Source organism: Eriocheir sinensis, chromosome 24, assembly GCF_024679095.1.
Source record: "Eriocheir sinensis breed Jianghai 21 chromosome 24, ASM2467909v1, whole genome shotgun sequence".
NCBI classification, from domain to species: domain Eukaryota; kingdom Metazoa; phylum Arthropoda; class Malacostraca; order Decapoda; family Varunidae; genus Eriocheir; species Eriocheir sinensis.
Genome location: NC_066532.1, coordinates 19,107,627 through 19,124,015, shown reverse-complemented (window position 1 = coordinate 19,124,015; position 16,389 = coordinate 19,107,627). Strand labels below are relative to the sequence as shown.

Sequence of the window (16,389 nt, the reverse complement as noted above, 5' to 3'; positions counted from 1 at the left end):
GACTGGATTTTATGTTTATTAGTCAGAGAATTATTAACAACAGCAACAGTGGTTGTCGTAGTGACGGCCTCCTGTCAGTCAAGATTTAAAAAAACAGCACACTTTCTTTGTACACACACACACACACACACACACACACACACACACTAATTCATTACCACATACACATTATTAAATACAGGCCTTATACATGTGTTTGTTTTCTTCACACACACACACACACACACACACACACACACAGTTATTTACACATTTCATACCTATTTACAGTTTAAAAAGGCTTTGTGTGTGTGTGTGTGTGTGTGTGTCCCACATGCAACATTTTAAATAACTAAGAACACCCAAAATGCAACACACATTCCAGTCTTTCAATGATGCAAAGGTCCAATATAGTCAAGTCATTTAGCACTCAAGAAACAACACTTCATCTATGCACTGGGCCACACATGCTAGAGGACTTTCAAAGCTCTTCCCATGTTGAGAGATAGATGGCAACACTTGTACAGTCGGCAAAATAAGTATCAAACACCCTTAAGTCATTGGAACAGAATCTGAGCGAAACTTGTATTGGTGTGGTGTCGAATAGGTTGGTCCCAATGTCTAAAGTCTACCCAGTGGTGCCAAACTAACCAACACAACACCATGTCTATAAAATTCGCTTAAATTATATTCCGGCGACCCAAGGATGTTTGATACTTTTATGTGTGTATGTCTTTACAAGTGCTGCCACCTATCTCTCAACCTGGAAAAAGTTTTGAAAGTCACCCAGCATGCCTGACTTTTTTTGGCAACTGTACAACGGATCCTTTAGTCTCAAGTTTATGTCAACCGCCCTAGACACAAGAACTTCAAAATACAGTAAAGAAAACCTGCATTGAAAGTCCCCAATTCTACACTCCACTTTCTCGTCCTGTCTTGTGGATAATTATGGGCAACATACTTAATCCATAGACTTAATTGGTTATACGTAATTATAGACTCCATTCTCAAACCACAGGAACCTCACCATTCAGTCCCGGATTCTACATGTCACTTCATAGTCTTTTTTTCTGAACAACAATACTTCATCCATATACATATAATTTCAAACTCCATTTTCAAACCACAGGAACCTCACCATTCAGAGTCCCAGATTCTACATGTCACTTCATAGTCTTTTTTTCTGAACAACAATACTTCATCCATACACATATAATTTCAAACTTTTTTTTTTCAAACCACAGGAACCTCACCATTCAGAGTCCCAGATTCTACATGTCACTTCATAGTCTTTTTTTCTGAACAACAATACTTCATCCATATACATATAATTTCAAACTCCATTTTCAAACCACAGGAACCTCAACATACAGTAATATAAGATGCATTGAAAGTCCCTGATGCTACACTCCATTTATCGTCCTGTATTTTGTATAAAGACGAACAATACTTGATAACTTGACACTCCATTTTCAAAGATGACTCTCAACATACAGTAAAAAGAAGTTGCAGTTGAAGTCCCTGATTCTACATATTGCTCCATAGTCATGTCTTCTGCATAATTAAGAGCAGCAATACTTGGATCTATTCTATACACTTCATTTGCCACACATAATTATAACCTCCCTTTTCGAACATGACCCTCAACATACAGAAAGTGAAAGTTGCATGGAAAGTATCTAATTTTACACTTCATCATCATGTCTTGTGTATAGTTATGAGCAACAATACTGGATCCATACACTCATAGTTGGTCATACATAATTATAACCTAAATTTTGAACATGAGCCTCAACATGGTAAAAAAAAAAAGTTGCATTCAAAGTCCCTGATTCTACACTTAATAGCCATGTCTTGCGTATAATTAAGAGCAACAATACTTGATCTATACACTCCATTGGTCATACATATTTATAACCTCCCTTTTCGAACATGAACCTCAATATTCAGTAAATAAGTCGCATTGAAAGTGTCCGATTCTACAGTTAATAGTCGTGTCTTGCGTATAATTAAGAGCAATAATACTTGATCTATTCACTCCATTGGTCATACATATTTATAACCTCCATTTTTGCACATGACCATCAACATACAGTAAGTGGAAGTTGCATTCATAGTGTTCAATCCTACACTTCAGTCGTGTCTTGTATATAATTAAGAGCACCTATATTTGATCCTTACACTTATAATTGGTCATACTTAATTATCAACTCCATTCTCAAACCAAATTGCTAGTCTGAGTAATTTGATCATTCACTGTCAATAAAGAACTGCAAGCAACACATCGTTTTCTCAAGTATTAATAATATGTTGCTTAATTGTCATCCAACTCATTATTCTTTTGTCACTGTGTCCAGCTTTCCCTTCTTCCTCGTCACTGTAACTCAGCCACTGTCATGCTGCATAAACTTCAGAGTCTATTTCATTAGGACAATTTTTTTATGGCCAAATTTAAGTTCTGTCTTTACATGAATATAAATTTTTGATGGTCATATTAGGGTCTTTTTGCTGCTGCTACTACTACTACTACTACTACTGCTATTACTACTACTAATATTATTACTATTACTACTCTTACTACTACTACCCTGGGTACTCATGCTACTACTAATGCAACTACTACTACTACTACTACTACTACTACTTTTTCAAGCGGTCAGATTATTTCCTCAATTGAAGATAATTATCATAGTTTAAGAGAGGGTTCAATTTTGCACCAGATCGACTCTTGCACAAGCATACGATGAGTCAGGTAAAAATACATAAATAAACACAATAAATAGACATACATTTGATATGTATAAAAAACTATTGCATTTCAAGACATCATACCTAGCATCCCAGCAATATAATTCTGGTACTCGAAGAAAACAAGTGAAATTAAATGACCACAAACATAATATTTTAAATAACATTAAAATCTGATGACGGCAACACAACACTAGCACAGCAGTTTGAGTCTTGCGTCAGTCGGCTTTGACTATTTCACCCTGAGAAACTCCTTGCTGTTAAAATGTGTAAAGAACTGTAATGTCAAATTGCAGAAAGAAATGACTTCATGTAATGCTAGAGAAAGGTTTATTGAGTAACTTGAGTTGTGTGTGTGTGTGTGTGTGTGTGTGTGTGTGTGTGTGTGTGTGTGTGTGTGTGTGTGTGTATTTTTGTAGCAGCACATGTCCAGCAAATTGTATGCACCCTTCAGATGAGTATTCATGTAATAAAAAAAAAGAAGAAAAAATGGAAAACTGAGATCGTATAAAATATTAATTATCAAGGGAAAAAAAAAGAGCATCCATCATTGCACCAACTTGATGCAGATTCATTTTCATCCCTCAAGCAGACACTTCCAAGTATTATGTACGTCTTCTCTACGCACACTCATTGGAATGACTTCAATGTACGAACACACACTCAGCCCGACAAGTTTCAGGTTTAATTAAGGCGGTGTGAGGTGGGCTTAACTTGGCATGATGAAGCCCTCCTCCAGGGTGGGGGCGTGGTCGGTGGGCAGCAGGCCGGGCGCACCGTCCTCTATTGGTGTTGTTGGTACGCCTTCCACTAGCTGGTACTGCGTCACGCCTCCAACCGTCTGCTGTAGAAAGAGCTTCCCGTCGACTGTCTGCAGCAGCACCTCAGACCCGTTAAGCAGCGGCGTCTCGGCCGGGAGGGCGTCGTGGCTGGCGTTGGTCGGCGAGGAGTTGATCGGCACTGCGTCTGTGTTGACGTCGGCATTTGTGTTCTCGACAAGGAATTGTTTGAGCGGCGCTGCGTCCTCCACCACGATCTGGATGTTTGGGTTCGTCGGCTGCTGGTGGAGGAGCTGCTGCAGGCTGTCATCCACGCTCACCAGCACCTGCATGCCCTCCTCAGCCTCCTGCCCCCCCTGGCCCTCCTTGCAACCCTCGCCGAGCCCCGGAGGGGAGGTGTCACCCTCCTCCCTCATGATGATGTACTGCAGGCCCCCGTCGGCGCTGGCCAGCTGGACCACTGTCTCGTTGCTGTGGCCGTCCACCAGGGGCTCCTCTGCACCACTCTCGTCCTCCATGTCATCCGTGCCGGCCAGGCCCCCCGCCAGCTGGAGGATGACGGCCTCCTGGCACTCCGTGGAGCCCTCCAGGTGGTCCCGCATGTCGTCCTCGGAGTGCGTGGCGTGCAGGCAGCCCGGGCACTGCCACACGCTGGTGCTGACGGCGGCTTGCTCCCCCTTGTCTGCCTCGCCATCGCTCATGATGTGGAAGCGCAGGAGTCTGGTCAGGTCCTGCCAGCTGAGGGAGGACACCTGCTCCAGGAAGGAGTCTGTGGCCGTGGCCGGGTCCACCGAACTCGAGGGCAGGGAGAGCTCCAGGGTGGGTGACGGCACCAGGCGGGTTTTGATGGCTTGGCCTATGGCCTCCACCCCCTGGCCGGTGTGCTCCTCCAGGTGCCGCAGGATGGAGCTCTGAGCCACAAACATCTTGCTGCAGGTGGAGCACTGCCAGCGGTTCACAATGACGTGGCACGTGCCCTCGGTGAGCCCGTGCTCCGCCTGTATGTGCCGCAGGATCTGCTGCCGGCTGTTGGCGGACTGCTGGCACACCTCGCACTCGTAGGGCTTCTCCTGCGTGTGCGTCAGCAGGTGCCGCTCCAGTTGGGCCTCGCTGCGGAAGCTGCGGCCGCACTCCTCACAGGCCACGCTCGACCCACCCAGGTGCGTGGCGGCGTGCCGAACCTGGTCGGACTCGAGGCTGAATTTCCGGTCGCACAGCGAGCAGTCATAGTGCAGCTCCTGGTGGCGCCTGGCAGCATGGTTCCTGAGCAGGCTCTCGGACCGGAACATCTTGTGGCAGCCATCCACCTGGCAGATGTTTGGCGTGCTGGAGCTGTGGGTGACCAGGTGGTTCTTGAGGTGGAGCTGCCTGGCGAAGGGCTCGGAGCAGACGTGGCAGAGGAGCGTGGCCTCGGCGTGGTGCACCAGGTGGTGGTTGACCAGCGCCTCGTTGGAGGAGTAGGAGCGGCTGCAGGAGGAGCACGGGTACTCCCTCCTGTGCTTGAGCTTGTGTGCCTTGAGCTCCGTGTGCTTCTGGAAGGTCTTGGAGCAGTAGGGGCAGACCAGGAGGCTGCTGGAGTGTGTGCGCATGAGGTGGTCATTGAGCGGCCGCTGGCGCTTGAACTGCTTGAGGCAGATGTGGCAGGTGAAGGCCTTCTCCGAGGAGTGCGTGATCATGTGGTCATCGTAGCGGTGGCGATCCACGAAGGACTTGTCGCAGAGGGAGCACTGGTACCGCACCACGTTCTCCCCGCCGTGCTCGGCCCGCTGGTGCTTCCGGTAATACTCCTGTGTGTCGCACTCCAGGCCGCACTGCTCACACTTCCACCGCTTCTGGCACTTCTCCACGTGGTCATTGTAGTAGCCGATGGACTTGAACTCCCTTTGGCAGACGGGGCACGGCTTGGCCTCCTTGAAGTAGTGGCTCTTGTAGTGCTCCCGCAGGTTGCTCTCCATGCCAAACTTTATCTTGCAGTCCGAACACTCGAAGGTCTTCTCTTCCATGTGCATCCACAGGTGTTCCTCCAGCAGGTAGATGCTGTCGAAGATCTCCTGGCAGAAGTCGCATGCCACCTTGTGCTTCTTGGGGTTCTTGTTGCCCAGCTTCTGGAACTCTTCGTGGTGACGGTTCTTCATGTGCTTGCGCAGGAGGGTGCCCTGGGCGTAGGCCTTGTCGCAGAATTGGCACTTGTGGGGGAGGCTGCCCTTGTGGCTCAGCATGTGCGTGCGCAGGAACTTGGTGGTGAGGACCTTGTTGCAGACCGGGCAGTTCATCTTCTTGGGCAGGTCCTTGACACGCTGACCCTTGAGGGGGTTCAACACGTCCATCTCCTCGAGGCCGCCCTCCACCGTCTGCTGCAGGTGGAGCGTCACGTCACCCGAGGGCTCGCCGCCCACCTCTTTCTTCTCCTCCTTGACCTGCACCAACCCGTCGCTGGTTATCACCAACACTTTGGGCTCCAACGCAGTGCTCTCGCTGCCCTTGCGGCCCCTCTCGTCGCCCTTAGCCTTGGCACTCGCCCCCTTAGCCTCCGCCTGGCCTTTGGTGCCACTGCTCTCCGTGCTGCCAACAGGGTCGCAGGAGTGGATTGTCCTGACATGGTCCTCCAGCGCCTCCTCCTTCATGAAGCCCAGGTGGCACAGCTTGCACTGGAAGGCTCGGTGGGTGTTGCGGTGGAACCTGAGCATCTCCGCGCAGGCAAACTTGTCGCCGCAGTGCTGGCAGAGCAGCGTGGGCTCGGCGCCGTGCATGCAGCGGTAGTGCTCCTCCAGGTCCCGCGCCAGACTGTAGCAGGCGGAGCAGCTGCTGCAGGTGTAGAGCTTCATGTCGAAGGCCTTGTGCACCCGCACCATGTGCCTGTTGAGGGAGCTGAAGCAGAGAGTCTTGAAGCTGCAGTAGTTGCAGGTGTACTCGCAGCCATTGTGCATCTTCTGGTGGTGGAGGCGGAAAGCCTTCACCCCCGCCACCTCCTCCCTGCACAGGGGGCAGCAGAACACGTGCCTCTGCTTGTCCGGCTTCTTGATACGCTGGCGGGGGGGCGCCCTGGTGGTCTTGACCCTGCCTGGGGGGGCGGGGTGCATGATCTCCCTGTGGTGCTCCAGGGAGGTGCCAAGAACAAACTCCATGTCGCAGGCCTCGCAGTACAGTGTGGGGTTGTGGTCGTGGTCGTGGCGGAGGTGGCGCTCCAGCGGGCGGAAGCTGTTGAAGGTGGCGGGGCAGTCCGGGCACTGGACGGGGTGGTGGCGGTGGTGCATGTGCAGGCGGTGGCGGTCGCGGCCGCGCTCTGTGGGGAAGCAGCGCTCGCACTCGCTGCACGGGAAGCTGTCCTGCTTACATCTGCCTGCTGGGGGTTGTGTCGCCTTGTGGCACTCCTGGGCGTGCTGCCGCGCCTCCTCCCGCCCCAGGAAGGTGCTGGCACACATTTTGCACCGGTACTTCTTGACGGCAGCGGTGGCAGTGGCACTGCTGGCCCCTGCTGCATCCCCACACACCTCAGACCTGATGCTTGCTGACAAGGGGGTGGGGGCTGGGGTGGCTGTGGGGGAGGGAGTGGGGGCGAGGGTGGGGACAGGGGAGGGTGAGGGTGGGGTGGCGGGGTTGCTGATGGTGGCGTGAAAGGTGTCACCCCCGCCATGGGACAGCACCACCTCCACCCCGGCCGCCAGGTCCTCCTTCACCGCCGTCACCTCAATGAAGGACGAGGCGCCTCCACCGCCGGGCTCCATCTTCGCCTGGGGCCCTCCACCGGGCCCACCCCCGCCATCCTCCTGCTGCTGCTGCTCCTGCTTTCCCCTCTCCTCCTGCTCCTCCTGCTGAGGCTCCAGCCTTATGCTGGGATCAGACTCTGGCTTGCTGGCCTCTGTGCTGCTCTCAGCCTCTACCGCTGCACTCATCTTGCTGATGGCAATGATCAGGTTCTCCTCCTCCTCCTCCTGGGTGCCTCTGCTGCAGCTCAGGCCCTCCATGGAGATGAGTGGCCCTGTGGCATCACCAGTGAGGCCCAGGATCTCCTGCACCACATCGTCCAGGGCCAGGCCCTCCCTTGGCGCCGGCAAGCCCATGTCGGTCACCTGGATGATGCAGGTCCCATCCGGCCCCTCTTCCTCTCGGCCTGCCTCCACCTCCACGATATCCACGCCAGGCAGGGCTGTTCTCTGCTTCCCCACACTCCGCCTCTTTCCCTTCGGCTCCTCCACATCCTCGTCCTCGATGTAGAACTCTTTCTCACCCTTCAGCACTTCCAGAAAGGTGCTGAACTTGGCTGAGCGCTTCCGCTTCTCCCGCTGGTTCACCATGAGCGGCGGTGGCTGCTGGTGCTGCCGGGGCTGCTGGGGCTTCAGGGCACTGCTGTTCGAGGCGTTGGGCGGCCGGCCTCGGCGGCGCTTGAGGACACTGCTCCCTTTGTTGGTGTCCACTTTGCTCCTTCCTTTCTGAGCCTCTGAGGGTTGTGTTTCTGAGGTCATGGCTGCCGCCCCCTCCGCCGCCACCTTCATACCCTTGTACTGCCTCTCCAGCTGGTCCTTGATGCCCTGCCTCTCCGGGGCGCTGCCCACCACTATGTTTATGGCCCCCACGGCAGCAGCAGCGTCCCCTGCAGTCCCCACCTTCTGGATCTTGGTCTGGATGTGGCTGCCCATGTCTGTCGTCAGCTTCTGGAGTCTGTCCTTCTCGTTGAAGAGCTTGAGGCAGCGCGCACAGATGATGTCAGTGGAGGTGAGGTGAGGCTGCAGCGCCGGCCCCACCACCTCCCGCAGCGGCGTGGCCGTGTGCTCCGTTATACCGTGCAGCAGCAGGATGCAAGGGTCTTTGTCGTCTGGGACGCCGACACACACCACGCACTTCCTGCCCTCCATCATGCTCCTGCTGCTATCACTGCTGCCCTGCAGAGAGTTACTAAATTAGTGGCAAGGTAAAGATAAAGTTGGGGGCATGCGCTACAGCTGCACGTGGCCTCAGTGCTCATCTTCATCTCATTGGCTGAGAGGTAACCTAGCCTAACTATTACACAGACCTAACCTAACAATTACACTATGAGGCCTAACTTATTTATTACACTATGAGGCCTAACCTAACCATTACACTATAAAACCTAACCTAACATAACCCAAACCTTACAAACCTAACCTATCCTAACCCAACCCTTACAAACCTAACCTAACCCATTAAAGACCTAATGTTACCCAACCACTACACAGAGAGGTTTGGAAATAATACTAGAAATAAAATAAAAAATACCAGTTATAGCATATGCCCCAAACTTTACACTACCTTTAGAAATAATGAATCTTCTCTAACCACTACCTCTAACCTCTACAAACGTTAGTGGGTTGACCTCTCTTGGGTTAGTGGCTTGATCTTTCCAGCCCTACTTAGTTTTTTCCACCTCTTATAAAGCAATGCGTCTACCTTCTCCCATCATGCAAGTCTACCTTCTCCCAAAACAGATATATAGGACCTGTCTAGCACGTGATCTAGTCTTGATATGTTAAGAAAGCTAGTCATTTTTTTTTGTTCTATCCTTTTTCCTGCTCTAACCTTTCCCACCTCTTCTAATGCATATATAAGAGCTGTTGAGTGCTCTATGTTCCTCTTAAAGTCTATAAAAGGGTCATAATAGGGTATATTTTTATGGGTCTTGATATGTAAAGAAATCAGAGTATTTTTGTTCTGCTACTTTTCCAACTCTATATAACCTTTCTTTCCCTTTTTAAGCACGTATAAGAGCTTTTCAGTGCTTTATTTTCCTCTTAAAGTCTATAAAAGGGTCATAATACAGTTTATTTTTATGGGTCTTGATATGTAAAGAAAAATCAAGTGAGTATTTTTTTGGCCAGTGTGATTGTTCTGCTTCTTTTCCAGCCCTGTTCAACCTTTCTTGCCCTTTTCACTGCTTATATACGAGCTGTTCAGTGCTTTATGGTGTCCTTAGTGTGCATAAAAAGGTCATAATAGGGTATATTTTATGGGTCTTGATATGTATTGAAAACCCAAGTGAGTATTTTTGTTAGCCAGTGTGATTGTTCTGCCTCTTTTCCAGCCCTGTTCAACCCTTCTCGCTGCTTATATACGAGCTGTTCAGTGCTTTATGGTGTTAGTAGTGTGCATAAAAAGGTCATAATAGGGTATATTTTATGGGTCTTGATATGTACTGAAAACCCAAGTGAGTATTTTTGTTAGCCAGTGTGATTGTTTTGCCTCTTTTCCAGCACTGTTCAACCCTTCTCGCTGCTTATATACGAGCTGTTCAGTGCTTTATGGTGTCCTTAGTGTGCATAAAAAGGTCATAATAGGGTATATTTTATGGGTCTTGATATGTATTGAAAACCCAAGTGAGTATTTTTGTTAGCCAGTGTGATTGTTTTGCCTCTTTTCCAGCACTATTCAACCCTTCTCGCTGCTTATATACAAGCTGTTCAGTGCTTTATGGTGTTAGTAGTGTGCATAAAAAGGGTCATAATAGGGTATATTTTATGGGTCTTGATATGTATTGAAAACCCAAGTGAGTATTTTTGTTAGCCAGTGTGATTGTTTTGCCTCTTTTCCAGCACTATTCAACCCTTCTCGCTGCTTATATCTGAGCTGTTCAGTGCTTTTATGTTGTAATAAGTGTGAATAAAAAGGTCATAATAGAGTATATTTTATGGGTCTTGATATGTATTGAAAACCCAAGTGAGTATTTTTGTTAGCCAGTGTGATTGTTCTGCCTCTTTTCCAGCCCTGTTCAACCCTTCTCGCTGCTTATATACGAGCTGTTCAGTGCTTTATGGTGTCCTAAGTGTGCATAAAAAGGTCATAATAGGGTATATGTTATGGGTCTTGATATGTATTGAAAACCCAAGTGAGTATTTTTGTTAGCCAGTGTGATTGTTCTGCCTCTTTTCCAGCCCTGTTCAACCCTTCTCGCTGCTTATATACGAGCTGTTCAGTGCTTTATGGTGTTAGTAGTGTGCATAAAAAGGTCATAATAGGGTATATTTTATGGGTCTTGATATGTATTGAAAACCCAAGTGAGTATTTTTGTTAGCCAGTGTGATTGTTCTGCCTCTTTTCCAGCCCTGTTCAACCCTTCTCGCTGCTTATATACGAGCTGTTCAGTGCTTTATGGTGTCCTTAGTGTGCATAAAAAGGTCATAATAGGGTATATGTTATGGGTCTTGATATGTATTGAAAACCCAAGTGAGTATTTTTGTTAGCCAGTGTGATTGTTTTGCCTCTTTTCCAGCACTATTCAACCCTTCTCGCTGCTTATATACGAGCTGTTCAGTGCTTTATGGTGTCCTAAGTGTGCATAAAAAGGTCATAATAGGGTATATTTTATGGGTCTTGATATGTATTGAAAACCCAAGTGAGTATTTTTGTTAGCCAGTGTGATTGTTCTGCCTCTTTTCCAGCACTATTCAACCCTTTAAATGCATATATAAGAACTCTTCAGTGCATTATGTTCCTCCCAGAGTGTGTAAAAGGCTAACATTGAAGCATAATAGGGTCATATCAGGTCATTTTGAGGTTATAGTGTCATTGTTCTGCCTCTTTCCCAGCCGTATTTAACCCTTCTCGCCATATTCAATACATATACAAGAGCTGCTCAGTGCATTGTGTTTCTCCTACAGTGTGTGAAAGGGTCATGTTAGGTCATATTTGGTCAACTTGTCATGGGGTCAGACGTGGCGGTGACCTTCTCCCGCCCTATTTGACCCATCCCACCCCATTCAGTACATAAGTAAGAGCTGTTCAGTGCATAATGTTCCTCCTAGTGTATGTAAGGGTAATTTTGGGCTATATAGAGGTCATGCCGTCATGGGTCAGGCGTGGCGGTGACCTCCTCCCGCCCTATTTAACCCTTCCCACCCCATTCAGCACATAAGTAAGAGCTGTTAAGTGCATAATGTTCCTCCTAGTGTATGTAAGGGTAATTTTGGGCTATATAGAGGTCATGCCGTCATGGGTCAGGCGTGGCGGTGACCTCCTCCCGCCCTATTTAACCCTTCCCACCCCATTCAGTACATAAGTAAGAGCTGTTCAGTGCATTATGTTCCCCCCAGAGTGTATATAAGGGTAATTTTGGGTTACATTGAGGTCATGCCGTCATGGGTCAGGCGTGGCGGTGCCCTCCTCCCGCCCGCCACATGTAAACATTGGTGGTGTGGGTTGGTTCTTGGTTGGTTCTTTTCCAGTGTCACAAATTTAATAAAACTTAAAGGCACGGGGCCCAAACATGCTCTAAGGCGTACCTGAGGAGCGGGAAAACATGCAACTTTCCGCCCGGGGTTTGTGGTGCAGGGCGAGGCGCGGTGTTGTGGGTTCTCCAAAAGGAACCGTCCACGTCTCCACGAGCCAAGATGGCGGGCCAGTGCTCGTCTGGCGGGAGGTACGAACCTGTCACCCCGGGGCAGGCGCGGCCGAGGCTGGCTCTGAGGGGCCTGAAGCCTGGATATGTGACACTGGAGCCGCGAGTGTAGGTAAGTGAACATGGGATGTGTTTGGGACGCCTCAGTGTTTGGGGGAGGGCGAGTAGGGACGCTAGAGGACATAATAGAATATAAAATGAGTCATTGAGATTTAAGGACTCTTCCATTCATGAAGATCCGTCTCAAATCACTGGTCTGGTCACAAAGTCAGTGCCCAATTTGCTACGGAGATCTGGAATCCGTTTGAGATCATGATCTGCCTGATCAGGTACCGGAGCCCGGAGGTGGTTTGTAGCAGACGACGCCCTCGATCGGCCCCTGCGGCCAGTTTAGTGTCGGTGCTCGGAACTCTGCTTCTGTAGCCCTGCCCCTGGCTATGCGGTGAAGGCGGCTGCCTGCGTCTTGTGTGCGGCTGTGTGCGTGAACAACCACTGTGTGACCTACAGGAAGGACTGTATATCGCATCGGCAAATGTTCGAAATTCCTTTTCCTCCACACCACTCGCCAACACACTACTTATACTGTTTTAACCTAGTTTTCGCGGTTTTCAGCACATGTATGTGTCTCAGTATTAACCAACTACCGGAACCTACCGTTTGGGGCCCTCAGACACCACCAAGGGACCTTAATAGTAAATAAAATATAATAAATAGCAGAAATAGGTATCAAAATGACCGCCAAAGGGACAAGATCCACCGAACTTAGCCTGAGGGAAATATAAATTACTAGCAATTAGTCGACTGAAAAAAAAAAATCGTAGAATGCAGCTATTGACTTTTCTTCAAGTATATAGAAATAAAAATCAACGTTTATGCTACGATTGTCTTGATTGTCTTATGTTTGGCTACTGTTTGTTTATCATGTTATTTGTGTTATTAGCAAGTAACTTTCGTGCTTTGGCTACTTGTTCCTTGTCCACATGAAGGGAGAAATCCGGATGCTTGAACTGGTTGAAGGGGGAAACGACAGAAAAAAAATGGTGGGAACTACTGGGCTAGAGGGAAGAACCTTGACTGAAAACGCAATGAAGTTTAACTTGATCAGGGTCTTATTTGTGTGTGTGTGTGTGTGTGTGTGTGTGTGTGTGTGTGTGTTAAAGCAGTCAGTCACACCTGTTATCAATTCTTTAACTTATCAAGGAAGATATAAAAAAAGTGTGTCAATCAAGCTAAATCTAAAATCCGGACAGGCCATGTTACTCATTTTCTCTTCCTGTCACTTGAAGTCGTAAAAGTGATGATAATATTTCTGTTGTGGAGGTAATGGAGCTTAAAACTCTCTCTCTCTCTCTCTCTCTCTCTCTCTCTCTCTCTCTCTCTCTCTCTCTCTCTCTCTCTCTCTCTCTCTCTCTCTCTCTCACACACACACACACACACACTCAAACAAACAAACAAACAAACAAACAAACAAGCACCTCATCATTAGCTAGCACTGATCGGGGACAAACAAAACACACTTGATTTCTCTGAGTTGTTTTCTTATAAAAGCTTCACAAGGTTTGCTGCCGTAGCCTACAACACCTATAGACAGACTCGCCGCCCTAACGCTGCGGCACACAGCAGTTCAGCGTCTCTCCAGCTGACGTTCCGCTGGGCTGGGCGACCCTCGCTCACCCCTTGGTGGGCACGCCGTAGTGCAGGGACGGCGCGGCGCCCGAGCCGTGAGAGTCCCCTGAAGAACCTTTCACCGTGGAATCAAAGTCAATGCTAGCAGAGCCCGTGAGGCTGGTACCGAAGCTTCCATCTGTGGATCCGTGGGAAGTGGAACCGAAGTCGGTGCCTGCGGAGCCGTGGGAGGTGGAACCGAAGCCGGTGTCTGTTGAACCGTGGCTGGTGGAACCGAAGCCGGTGTCTGTTGAACCGTGGCTGGTGGAACCGAAGCCAGTGTCTGTGGAACCATGGCCAGTGGAACCGTGGCTGGTGGAACCGAAGCCAGTGTCTGTGGAACCATGGCCAGTGGAACCGTGGCTGGTGGAACCGAAGCCAGTGTCTGTGGAACCATGGCCAGTGGAACCGTGGCTGGTGGAACCAAAGCCGGTGTCTGTGGAACCGTGGCCAGTTGAACCGTGGCTGGTGGAACCGTGGCTGGTGGAACCAAAGCCGGTGTCTGTGGAACCGTGACTGGTGGAACCGTGGCTGGTGGAACCAAAGCCGGTGTCTGTGGAACCGTGGCCAGTGGAACCGTGACTGGTGGAACCGTGGCTGGTGGAACCAAAGCCGGTGTCTGTGGAACCGTGGCCAGTGGAACCGTGGCTGGTGGAACCAAAGCCGGTGTCTGTGGAACCGTGGCCAGTGGAACCGTGGCTGGTGGAACCAAAGCCGGTGTCTGTGGAACCGTGGCCAGTGGAACCAAAGCCGGTGTCTGTGGAACCGTGGCTGGTGGAACCAAAGCCGGTGTCTGTGGAACCGTGACCAGTGGAACCGTGGCTGGTGGAACCGTGACTGGTGAAACCGATCCCAGTGCCTGCTGACCCGTGAGAGCCACCAGTAAGGCCGAGATTTGAGGTGCCGTGGATGTGCGAGGCTGAAGAACCTTGATCACCGGAACCCAGGCCAGCACCGGAGGAGCCGTGACCAGCAGCACCAAACCCGGAACCAGCTGAACCGTGAGTGCCGGATGTGTGGACGTCGGTGGTGTGGATGGGCGCCCCAATACCTGCCCCTACGCCAGCACCTCCAGAACCAGAGGCTGAACCGTGGCTCCCAGATCCGCCGATGCCGATGCCTCCCCTAGAGCCTGCCCCAGAGCCTGCTCCGATCGGCACCAAAGCAGCATCGCCCCCCTGGATCTTGTTCCCGGCTGGGTCGACGGAGAACCTGAATCAAAACATGAAGAGTCAAAATCAAATGCGAGGAGAGTTTGATTTTGTAACATTACCTCACACCCAAACCAATCTCACTTGTACTTTTCGGTTATTTATGTTTAAAGTAAGAAAGAAAATTCATATTTCGTCTTTAGAATCAGTAAGCAAATCGACTTTATGTTTATAGTTCTTAACTGAGTCCAGATTCCACATTTAGAGTCAATAATCAAGTCTGGATTTCATGTCTAAAGTCGGTAACCAAGTTCAGTTTTCATATTTTATTCAGTAATTAAGTCCAGATTTCATGTTTATAGGAAGTAATTGAGTCCAGGCATCATGATTAAAGTAAATGAGTCAAATTTCATGTTTTGAGGCATTGAAAACGGATCATGTACTTACGTAGTAAAGTCGTGTTGGGAAGAAGAGGAGGAGGCGGCGGCAGAGGCAGAGGAGTCTGAGGAATCCTTGGACAAATCATGCGACGAAGACTCCTTGAAGACCGTGCCACCGGAGGACGAGGCGAAGGAGCTGGAGGAGGCACGTGACGACGAAGAGGATGCGGAGGAAGCTGAGGAACTTGAAGACGAGTCTGAGGATGATGAGGAGCTGGAGGAGGAGAAGCCCTTGACGCCGTGCCCACCGTGCCTGGGTCGTCCGTAAGGCCCGGCCGAGGCCAACACCGCCATGCCCACCAGGACCACCGCCACCAACACGGCGCTGCGACCTGGGACAAAGGGAGGAAGGAACTGTCAGCATTTGAAACCATTGTTAACTGGGGCAGACCAAAAGTAGCCAAGTTTTAGCCAGAATCTTGAAGCACTGGAATACTCTTAGATTCTTTGTCATTGCCTTAGCTATCCAGAATCTTGAAGCACAGTTACTCTCCCATTCATTGTCTTAACTGTGGCAGCCTTAAAATAGCCAAGTTTTAGCTAGAATCTTGAAGCACTCTAAAGCATTATCCCAGTCTTTCTCATTGCCTTAAAACAGCCAAGTTTTAGCCAGAATCTTGAACCAATATAGTACTTTCTCTTTGTCTTAACTGTGACAGACTTAAAAGTGCCAAGTCTTAGCCAGAATCTTGAAACACGGAATACTCTTAGATTCTTTGTCATTGCTTTAGCTATCCAGAATCTTGAAGCACTATTACTCTCCCATGCATTCATTGTCATTATTTGTCACTGTCTTAACTGTGGCAGCCTTAAAATAGCCAAGTTTTAGCTAGAATCTTGAAACACACTAATCACTATCCCATTCTTTCTCATTGCCTTAAAATAGCCAAGTTTTAACCGGAATCTTGAAACAATATAGTACTTTCTCTTTGTCTTAACTGTGACAGCCTTAAAAGTGCCAAGTTTGAGCCAGAATCTTGAAACACTGATACTTTCATCTTCTTTATCTTTTCCAATCCCTTAACTTGCTTCTGGTACCGTTTATAAAGATATGCATTCAGCGTAATTGTACCTACGTTTACTTTGAACCTGCTAAAATCACTCCCGCTACCTCAACTGCCGTTCAATTGCTAATTTTGACGCTGACTTGAAATTTTTCAATATTCTGCCGCTGTAATGAGCAGGTTTTAATGTCTTGTTTTCTTTTCTGCCTTTGCTTGATAAAGAAAACATGAATGGCCCTTTGCAATGCCTTGATCGTGTAGGGAGGCAGCCCAAGG

The 16,389-nt window shown here is 49.0% G+C and overlaps 2 protein-coding genes and 1 long non-coding RNA gene across 11 annotated transcripts in view; 1 reads left to right on the top strand and 2 right to left on the bottom strand.

Moving 5' to 3' along the window:
• Positions 1-11,897, bottom strand: LOC127003022 (zinc finger protein 208-like). 5 transcript variants are annotated; one of them, XR_007756846.1, is made up of 4 exons: positions 11,738-11,897; positions 2,043-8,386; positions 1,113-1,897; positions 1-1,001 (listed from the first exon to the last, which is right to left on the bottom strand). XR_007756846.1 is itself a non-coding variant. In XM_050869382.1 (2 exons), the coding sequence occupies exon 2, from the start codon at positions 8,360-8,362 to the stop codon at positions 3,437-3,439; it is 4,926 nt and encodes a 1,641-aa protein (XP_050725339.1). In that variant the 5' UTR covers positions 8,363-8,386; positions 11,738-11,897; the 3' UTR covers positions 1,095-3,436. The 5 variants fall into 5 exon arrangements, 1 of the variants encoding a protein (XP_050725339.1); XR_007756844.1 differs by having other exon boundaries at positions 1,113-8,386; XR_007756847.1 differs by having other exon boundaries at positions 1-1,112; positions 1,228-8,386.
• Positions 10,164-11,352, top strand: LOC127003023 (uncharacterized). The gene is made up of 3 exons (XR_007756848.1): positions 10,164-10,295; positions 10,465-10,633; positions 10,803-11,352. It is a non-coding gene; the product is annotated as an uncharacterized LOC127003023 (long non-coding RNA).
• Positions 11,898-13,370: 1,473 nt separating the features above from the next.
• Positions 13,371-16,389, bottom strand: part of LOC127003020 (ice nucleation protein-like) — a 3,508-nt gene continuing 489 nt past the window's right edge. The window contains exons 2-5 of one of the 5 annotated variants that reach the window (XM_050869380.1): positions 15,117-15,441; positions 14,102-14,730; positions 14,036-14,071; positions 13,371-13,954 (exon numbers count right to left, since the gene is read on the bottom strand). In XM_050869380.1, coding sequence (XP_050725337.1) covers positions 13,524-13,954; positions 14,036-14,071; positions 14,102-14,730; positions 15,117-15,441 — 1,421 coding nt within the window. In that variant the 3' untranslated portion in view covers positions 13,371-13,523. Of the gene's footprint in view, positions 14,731-15,116; positions 15,442-16,389 lie in introns of all 5 variants that reach the window. The other 4 variants (XM_050869379.1, XM_050869378.1, XM_050869381.1 and 1 more) reach the window with 4 other exon arrangements.

Excerpts from the sequence above, each read along its gene's own strand:
- LOC127003022 (XM_050869382.1), bottom strand. The coding sequence starts at position 8,362 with ATGATGGAGGGCAGGAAGTGCGTGGTGTGTGTCGGCGTCCCAGACGAC.